Source organism: Sycon ciliatum, chromosome 9, assembly GCF_964019385.1.
Source record: "Sycon ciliatum chromosome 9, ocSycCili1.1, whole genome shotgun sequence".
NCBI classification, from domain to species: Eukaryota; Metazoa; Porifera; class Calcarea; order Leucosolenida; family Sycettidae; genus Sycon; species Sycon ciliatum.
Genome location: NC_088651.1, coordinates 26808008 through 26817613, shown reverse-complemented (window position 1 = coordinate 26817613; position 9606 = coordinate 26808008). Strand labels below are relative to the sequence as shown.

Below are 9606 nucleotides of genomic sequence, written 5' to 3'. Positions count from 1 at the left end.
GCAAAATCGTCACCGAGTGATGCCCGATGGGTAGTGCCAGGATGAACGACACACTGAGAAGGCAGACCGGTTGGGCTCTAGAGTGATACATGCATCTCGTACGACTGTGGGGAGTGTTTAATGCCCCTGCTAGCCAGAATCTCTGTTAGCTGGTGACTGAGCTTTAGTCTTTTTTTAACTTTGCTGGTGATGTGCTATGACAGACAGCCAGCTAGTACTGGCTCTTTCCTTCTCTAAATCAGACACCGTGCAACGGAGATCCGGCAACATTCTTGCGCATACATGTACATGTGTATTAAATACGTCCATGTAGATGCACAACGCACATGGCTCAGATCATTACAGCAAGTGTGCGAAGTCTGGTCAACTATCGCAAACGTAGTCTTTAGAATTGCGGGTGACAAACTCTTGATGTTCCCAATGTGATACTGTGCGCTTCGCCAGCCAGCCGGGTGTCATCGGCCAATACAGAGCTTCGAACTGCCAGCCGGGTATCCTTGGGCAGTTCCAGAGCTTCCGGCCGACAGCCCATACAACATGACATTGTACAGCGCCAGCTGAACGCTCTCCAGAGAGTCGGCGGTGCTCGTGGGTAGAACTCTCTATCGAGTATAAAAGCAGAAGTTACGGCCAAGAGAAAGTCATCGAAAAGCTCAAACAGCATTCAGAGCAAAGCGAAACGGTTAGAGAAAATTGGAATCTCGTTTCAACTGACAAGATGCGTGTCATTCTCGTTAGCTTTTGCGTCCTTTTGGCCCTCGGCCTGGTCTCCGCCACAGGTCTCGGATCAGGGCAGGCCTGCTTCAAGCCTGTCCGCGGGCCGAAGGGTGACACCGGACCTGAAGGCCCGATGGGGCCTGCTGGTGTTGATGGGGACATGGGACCCAGGGGCCCCGCAGGTCCAATGGGCCCTGCTGGTGAGGATGGTCAAGATGGGGAGGATGGTGAACCAGGTATGCCCGGTGCGCCAGGCGCTATCACCTTCATTCCAGTCAAGATCATCTTCTCTAACCCATCCCTGCAAGGACCCAACCCGTACAGAATCAGCCTGCTCAACTGCATCTTCGCCTACAGCAAGTTCGCGAGCTGTGCTGGTGGCAACAGCTCTGTCAGTGTCGGCGGTGTGGCCAACTTCGTCCCCAGCGGTGCAACCCTGATAAACCACGGACACACACTGCGCATTCCCTTCAAGACCAGCTACCTGGGTTCACCAGTATGCACTGTGCAGCTCGGTCACGTGTTCTCGCACATCAAGCTGAACCCACAGGCCACCTACCTAGACCTTACTCTGCCGTACATCTGGCACAAGGTACGCACTGGTATTCAGATCACCTGCCACGGTGCAATGACCAATTACCGCGGCTAACAACCCTGCTTTGCAACGGCGGAGCTGAAGGTGCACTTCGCTTCATACAACTGCTGGGCTATCCTGTCACTACCGCAGTAACTACGCGATCGCATGTTCTCTTCATCCTCTGACATCTTCTCAGAGATCACTAACTCAGTATCTATTTTCCTTGCAACCTCAGTGTTTGCGCACCGTTCAGATGAGGGTTTGCATCATTAATCATACCAGCTGAATTGCATCAAAAGGATTTACATGTACAGGTACATGTAAATGTATATTATCAAAGCGAAAACATCATTATTATATGGTTTCTGATATCTCGAACGTGTACTTAACTATCTCGCTCACCCCTGCTAACGTTATTGCCCCCCGCTTGTTTTTCATGATCCATTGCTTCTTGCCTCCCCGGTTAATTTCCATCTAGCTGTTTCTGGCTAGTACCAGTTCTATCGCACTTATCAATCATCCTTATTGGCGTCACACCATCGCGGAATAAAAGAATATTAAAAATTATTATTTTCAGATTGTACAATGTACGTGCCTTTTCCAAAATGATGGTCCATGCCACCAATCACCAAGGCAACCCATCACCAAGGCAACCCATCATAGCTGATGTGAACACAGTGTACATGTACATGTGCCTTTGAGATCTCACGTCTATTGTTTTATCTTTGGCATCATGCGCGAGTCCCTTCTCTGCGTAAGTTATTCTCTTTTGATTGCTTCCATCCATGAGTGAACATTTTCAGCCATCTGAACCCCATGGGTGTGTTCGTGTGATGTGATTGTGAGTGCACGGAGCTACAGTACTACAACCGGTTAAAGCCTCTTGTACAGGCAAACTGGGCTTGCACATACATGTACATGTACACACGGAAAGTGGGGTGTGGTCCTCGAAAGAGTGCTCAATGCACCGGGGTGCAGAGCTTCATACAAAAAGAATAGAATGGGATACGGAGCTCTGCTGTCTGATGATCGCCATAGGCATGAAACTCTGAGTCACAGCCAACCCAAGCCCCGTATCCCATTCTATTCTTTTTTCTTTTACATGTACATGTATCATCAAACAACTTCAAATTCAGTAAACTACTTTGAAATACAAACATCGAATTAAACAGCACTACAACAATATCAATGCAGTACATGTAGTTGCCTCCATTGTGTTACAGTGTGTATGCAGCCTAATTGAGAGGTTAAGAACTTAACCTCTGACGTGACGCGCAATTTCACGTCATATTTGGCGTGAACCTCCAAATTTCCACGTGAGCTATCATACTATTGGGCAACGATCCCGTTTGACGTTGCGCAGTAAAATAAAGAATACGTACGTACGTAGCTGCAGGTCACTCGCGTTGTTTTCCAACACCCGAGCAATAATAACGCGAGCTGAACTTTCTCGTCAAGTCTGAAATAACGTGCATCTTAATTAACCTCTCTAATGTCACACTATGCTTGCCTGGATATAAGTTGGTAGCCACATGATGGACAGAATCAGTTGTCTGAGAATTGCCTTAGCTTTGCTATGTGCATGAAGTGCAGCGTTACATCAATGATCTAACCGGTTGTCTCTTATTTCTTCTGCCCTGTGGCCGCTAATGGCATATGGGGAGGATGATTTGAACGCACGTACATGTACATGTACCGTATTTTCCCCATTAAACGTACACGTCTCCATTACTAGTACGTCCCCAATTTTAGTACATGTTGGGTGTGGATCGAAAATATAAAAGGACACGTCTCTAATAATAGTACATGCCAGAATGATGTGATGGGCATTACTGTGGTACAGGTACCAGGGTCCACCTTACTTCGTTTTTCTTACCCGTTCATTATCTGTGTGTCTTTGTACACCGATTCATACCATGGTTGGGTGTATTTACAGCCTTACAGCGTCATTATCACGAGTTGTTTACCCCCTAACCCAGGCAATCAATCTTCCCAAAAACAATAAATGTACACGTCTCCAATACTAGTACAGTCTCCTATAGTAGTACAGGTCTGACCACCTTTGAAAAAATAAAAGCACTGTACATTTATTGGGGAAAATACGGTATATTGATGTAAGGGTTTAAACCCATTTGCGCCCTCAAATCACTCCTCCTCCGTCTCCGCAGCCTACACCCGCCATAACTGGCATAAGAAGGCCAAGGACCTGAAGCGCTCGTACGAACAGCGCTTGCGTGAAGTGTAGCACGCCCCGTTTGTCCCGGACATGTTCTCTATGACCGGTGGCATGAGCAAGTGTGCATCAGCTCTGCACAAGAGAATTGCTGTATTGCTTGCAGAGAAGACCGGTTAGTCCTACTCCCTCACCATGGCGTTCATCCCGTGAGGTCTTAGCGTAGCGCTAATACGGGCAAGTGTAATGTGTGTGCGTGGTAGTCGATCCATGTTTTCTGCTCATGCCCCTGTCGCACCATCTGCAGCCGGCCGTAGTCGCAGCGGAGGCATCCATTGTGGCTGATTGAATTATTGTATCTGTGTTTGAATGTTAAAAGTGCTCGCCATGGCCCGGTTTTTCTTTTGTCTCCCCGGGTCTTTTTGAGTGTTTTGGAGCAGCTGGCTTTTCTGCTTTGTTGGATTAAACTTTGCCCGTAAAAGAGGCCATCATTAAATTTCACTTCGAGGGTTCATGTTTGAAATGTTGATGGTCGTTGTTTTCGATTATTGCTTTGTATTTTCGTTGTGTACGGTCATGTACATGTGCATGTATAATGTATGTCCATGCGTCGAGTACATGACTTGTTCACACGACATTTCAGTCCAGGTCAACGAAAATCTAGCTACATGTATATGTACATTAGTTGTCTGATGATTGCCTATAGGCATGATACTAGTATTAGTTACAACGAACGATGCTTGGTGCTCTGGGCCGTGTGTACGTGTGTAAGTAACGTTAGTTAGCTCAGAGCCTCTAGTCGAACCGTTCGGAACGAATATTAATGAGCACTCTACCGAGCCGGAGGACTCTCATTTGTAGATCTACAATGTACTATTTTTCCTGCACTGTACTACTACTAGTGTAGTACTAGTACATGTACTAGTGATCATGGCGATGTAGAATCCAAAACGTAAAAGCAAAATGTTCCACGGCCCCTGGCACTAGTCTGTACTGTAGACTAGTGGAGTAGTGGCAGTGCGCTGTGCTGTCAGTGTCACGTGACGCTGTGTAAAATTAATAATGTCTCCGCTAAAAATGATTGTGCCTTGTTTTAGAAAGCCTGGCGCCTATTTTTAAAATATTTTCAATAATAATAATTTTAGAATAATATTAATATTAATATTATTACAATGTCATGTACTGGAACTTTACAGGGAAAGTTTGTGTTTGTATAAAAATGGAACGAACAAGAAGTTCGGTGTCCGAGTTCATTCGCAGTGCCGTGGCTTGCGTCGGCTCAGCGACAGGCTGTTCTAGTACCGGAGAGGGTTCCATTCTAGCGCTGTCCACGCAGCACAGCGCACTGTGGAGATTACTGGCTGGGGAAAGCCATGATGGGCTCGATGGTGTCTTCACCGATCACATCCACGCGTTTTCTACGCTAGTCAGCGAAGTTGCCACGGGCATTGACGGAACTTCAGTGCAGAGCTGCTGCCGTGACGGCAGCGACCGCGATTTGCTAGTGACAATACAGTGTGAAGTGGACGTGATGGACAAGCGCTTGATTTTCTCGCTGACGGAACTGTGGCTCGTTATCTACCCGCTGTGCTGGCTATTGGTGACGTCGTGCTGTAAGAAATACCAGGAATGCCGACAGCGATACATTGTCGGTGTTGGTGGAGCAGCCGGCTCAGGCAAATCTAGCCTATGTACGGTGCTGGGAAGGCTGATCACAACGCTAACAAAACACAAGTAAGAGATAGGATAATAAAGCTGTTAAGCTGCACGTTACTTTGACGTGACGCGAAAGTTCCGCTCACGTTATTTGGCTCGCGCATTAGAAAACAACGCAAGCGAGCTGCTTCTCACGTCGAAAGTTGGCGTATTAATGCCAAATTCGACCCATTTGACGTGAAATTGTGCGTCACGTCCAAATAACGCGTGCAACTTAAACTCTCTTCTGATTATTTTACGCTATTTTACTCATGCCAATAGACAATCACTCACATGATTATTGTATTAACTGGTTTGAGGGAAAGAGATATAATTATTGTAAATTATTATCTTTCCCTCAAACTAGTGAAAATTATTGTAAATCGACAAATTTTCGGCCCATTCAAATGTCGGCCTCCCAGGGCTAAAACCTATTTCGGCCGCATCAAATTTTCGGCCTATACTACTGCCTCGTGCATCCACTGTCACCTGAACCTTGCGAAACAAAATTTCGCCAGCAACAAATTTTCGGCCAAACATGACCAGGCCCAAAATAGCCGAAAATAAATATGCGCCAAATATTTGTTGACTTACAGAAGTGTTTCGTACTCTGATAAGACTTACACTGGCTTTGTACACACTCCTGTGGTGGACAGCAAGGTCTACTCAGTTTTCAAGGAGTTTCTTCAGCCAGGTTCCCAGTAGGCCGATTGTTTCAGCCGATGCTCCGACACAAAATCGGTCCACTGTGTCAGACGAGTCAGACCACCTGTTCCCGCACAGCGGAGAGCGATTTTTGCTTGTAGGCGCTAGACGCATTGCACACACACACACACGTTGTGCACAGCCATGCTGGTTCGTACTGATAGGCACTGGAGCGGAAGCGAGATATTTTTTACCCGGGGTACAGCTAGTAAAGGGCAGGATCAAAAGCCAGCAAAGGCTAGTCTAGCAGTACCGGTCCAGTTCCGCCAAGTCGCGGTCTGCACAGACGCTCCCTGTTGTCATGGTGAAAAGCCGGCAGTGATTAGTTGGATGCCCGCTCCACCACGTGCAGTAATATAAATCCAGCCGTCATTTCAGCCAAATATAGACCAGTCGATATTTTTTTTTTAAATTCAGCCGATACCTGGCCGATAAATCGTGCGACAACAAAATCTCCGCAGATTTGTCGGAACCTTGTACGACAACTCCGTTCACCGTTTTTTTTATACGATTCCATGTCGGCTGAAAATTGGCGTAATGGGAACTCGGCAGAAGGGTTATTTATAAGTTAATGAACGTGTGACGATCGTCTTCTTCAGAGTGATCGTTTGCCTACTTCTGTGTGTGTGTGTGTGTCTCTCTCTCTCTCTCTCTCTCTCTCTCTCTCTCTCTCTCTCTCTCTCTCTCTCTCTCTCTCTCTCTCTCTCTCTCTCTCTCTCTCTCTCTCTCTCTCTCTCTCTCTCTCTCTCTCTCTCTCTCTGTCTCTCTCTCTCTCTCTGTCTCTCTCTCTCTCTCTCTCTCTCTCTCTCTCTCTCTCTCTCTCTCTCTCTCTGTCTATCTATCTCTCTCTCAGTTCCCAAGGCTGGGCTGCGTTGTGAGCAGGCTTTCATTTCATCTTTTCTTATTATTTCTGCTTTTCATCTCATTACAAAAATTCTGCACATTTTTTTCTCCATCTGCGCATAAAATCTAGACTGACAACCGGCTTGTTAAATCATGCACCTGCTTTCAGGCGTAAAAACCCTGTTGTAGAGGTCTCAGTCCTCATTTGTTAGACTTACCTGTCTTTATAAATGTAACTTACTCTCTCTCTCTCTCTCTCTCTCTCTCTCTCTCTCTCTCTTTCTCTGTCTCTCTCTCTCTCTCACTCCCATCCAGGTTACCTCAATCCTCATTTAGCCCACTTGACATATCGTCGGTGAGGTGCAGTGTAATGGGTCAAGATGCCTATCATCTGCCCAATGAAGAACTCAAGGAACGCTGTCTTCAACAGCTCAAGGTAAGAATGAACAAGCAACTTGGGCATGATCCTGACTGAATTTCTCAGGATAATTGAAATTGCCGTGTATGTGCGCTCAAACATCAGCTTTAGTGATCGTGTTGATACGAATGCACATCTCTGCGATGTAATGCATTAGGAATATATTGCTCGCGTCTGCGTTGTAGCTCTCTGTGAGCGGTTACCAAGAGTAAACTCTGATAACAGACCATTGATTGTTGTGATGGGCGCAGAGCTGCCAACCGGCTCCGTCTGTTTTGCATACTTCAAGTACTTATACTGAACTCAGATGTTAGTCATAACTCGTAACATTTTGTCCTTCTTTTCAAGTACATGTACTTATTCTTCTGATTTATCGTATGTTGTAGTGTTTTTGTGTACCAGCAGTGTACTGCTAATGCCGCTCACTGCTTGTACATGACAAACAGCGTGTCAATTCGTCACGCACATGCATGCCTGTCGCTTGCTGGAGCTTTCCCAGCACGTGTATAGTATTTGCGCCGTGGAAACTAAAGGTAATTCCACCTCCAGCAAACGCGCTCTCTGGCCGACCCCACTCACCAGCAACAACATGACTCCAAGTTGTAGATACTGAAAAAATTAGTTTTCAACTTGTTCCCCTCTCCATACAACGCTGTTTCGACTACTATATGTCTGATCAGTGAAGGTTGAAAAGTATTTGCGCCATGGAGACTGTTGAATAAACACCAGCTTTCTAGCCCTGTGAATGAGCTACCTTTGTGCTCGGTGAAATCCGACCCGGAGTGCAAGCCTGGCGCCCTGGTCCTGCACCACCAGTTCCAGTTACATCACTGTATTTGTAGATGTGTACGTCCAGCTGCATTCGTGCCACTTCCAGGGCTTCAAGGGCTGTGCAAGTCGAGGACGCCAGATATGCACTTTGGGTCGGCTTTCACCGAGCGCAACTAATCAAAGGAAGTTCACCGGTAGTTTATGCAGTTCCATGCTTTTTTATTGTTTCTGTCCCGACATTCCCTGCAGGGATCTACGTCAACGTTCAATGTCGAATCGTTTGTGGCTGACGTTACGAAGCTCACGAGCACGGAAGCTGGCACGCTGAAGATGCCTGCTTACAGCCGTGAAGTTCACGAGCCGTTAGCCGACCAGGTTGAGGTCTGGTCGGCACCGTGTGTTGTCCTGGTGGAGGGTGTGCATGCACTCTGCACCGACGCGCCGTTCACTGCCCTGCAGCCCCTCTGGGATCTCAAAGTGTACGTAGACTGTGCGGAGAGCGTGGCTAAGCCACGCGCCATACTGCGCAAGATGAGGGGGTGTCGCGAGCGGCGCACAGCCGAGCAGCATTACGAGCGCGTGGACGCCGTCAATCGCGCCGCAGTGGAGAAGCCGGTGAATGTGGCCAACTGTGACGTTCGTCTTTCCGTACGGCCGACGCAGGATCCAGATTGTTCTACTTCTATGTCAACCGAGATCATTAATGTACCAGAGCTCTCTGCAAAGGTCACGGGATAACACTCCACGTCGATACATTGCAATGCCAGTGTTACCGCCAGCGGTGATGTAATGTCACGCCACGTCTATACATCGCAATGCCAGTGCTTCAAGCAGTGATGATGTAATGACACTCCACGTCTATGCATTGCTACGCCAGTGCTTCAAGCAGTGATGAGGGGATGACACTCCACGTCGATACATTGCTATGCCAGTGTTCCCGCCAGTGGTGATGTGAGAACACACCACGTGTACACTTATAGCGAGGAAAGTCTGACTTCCTGAATATTGTAGCATCATGTTCGAGTGCACAGAACAGTGTGTAGTGATAGGGCTGTGTGACGCTCGCCGCTACTTTATTCGTGGTGTTGGATTCCTCTGGCCGATACCGTATACTTATATTTAATTATTTATTTTATTTTGAGTACGTGCTCTGGAACCGATTTTGAAAGTCTCGGAATACCAGAATCAGTGGATAACGGCCGTGTAAATGAACAACCGTAATTTGTCTTGAGTTGTGTACTCTCTTGATGTTCCCACCGCTTTAGGAGCTGCATTTGCGCCTTGATCCTTGAAGGTTGGTGGCGTTCCTACGGATGCGGAAAACTCGGTTTCCAGCCGAGTCTCACGCGAACCGTGAATTTCTTTTTTCTTTTTTTTTGATGTTATTATTCTCTTAGTCACACTGCCTATCATTAATTGGCCACTGAGGATAAGAGAATACACATATGTACTGGTATGTTTTTCGAACTGCCAGAACAGGACATGTGGGTCTCTCCGTCGGGAGTGGGGAGAGAAATTCAAAAGGAATCTTGGAAAGACTCAATTGGCCATTGAACCGCCCAAGCCCCTGGAATCCCCAAACTCTGGGTGGATTCGGAAATGATCCCATTCACAGTCTCACTAAACCTAGATTTCATTACATTTTATGAATGGCCTGTGGTCTATACGTTGTTGTCAAAATGCTTTAAAACTCGGCAACTAGTAAAT

General features: G+C 46.9%; 1 protein-coding gene across 1 annotated transcript; it reads left to right on the top strand.

Annotated features, from left to right (window-relative positions):
* Positions 1–4668: 4668 nt before the first annotated feature.
* On the top strand, positions 4669–9349 carry LOC135824517 (uncharacterized). The gene is made up of 3 exons (XM_065337254.1): positions 4669–5201; positions 7026–7146; positions 8149–9349. The coding sequence occupies exons 1-3, from the start codon at positions 4687–4689 to the stop codon at positions 8635–8637; spliced, it is 1125 nt and encodes a 374-aa protein (XP_065193326.1). The 5' UTR covers positions 4669–4686; the 3' UTR covers positions 8638–9349.
* The last annotated feature ends 257 nt before the right edge of the window (positions 9350–9606 follow it).

Excerpts from the sequence above, each read along its gene's own strand:
- LOC135824517 (XM_065337254.1), top strand. The coding sequence starts at position 4,687 with ATGGAACGAACAAGAAGTTCGGTGTCCGAGTTCATTCGCAGTGCCGTG. Across the intron at positions 5,202-7,025 it reads ACAACGCTAACAAAACACAA|GTTACCTCAATCCTCATTTA; the intron begins GTAAGAGATAGG and ends ACTCCCATCCAG. Across the intron at positions 7,147-8,148 it reads GCTGTCTTCAACAGCTCAAG|GGATCTACGTCAACGTTCAA; the intron begins GTAAGAATGAAC and ends CATTCCCTGCAG.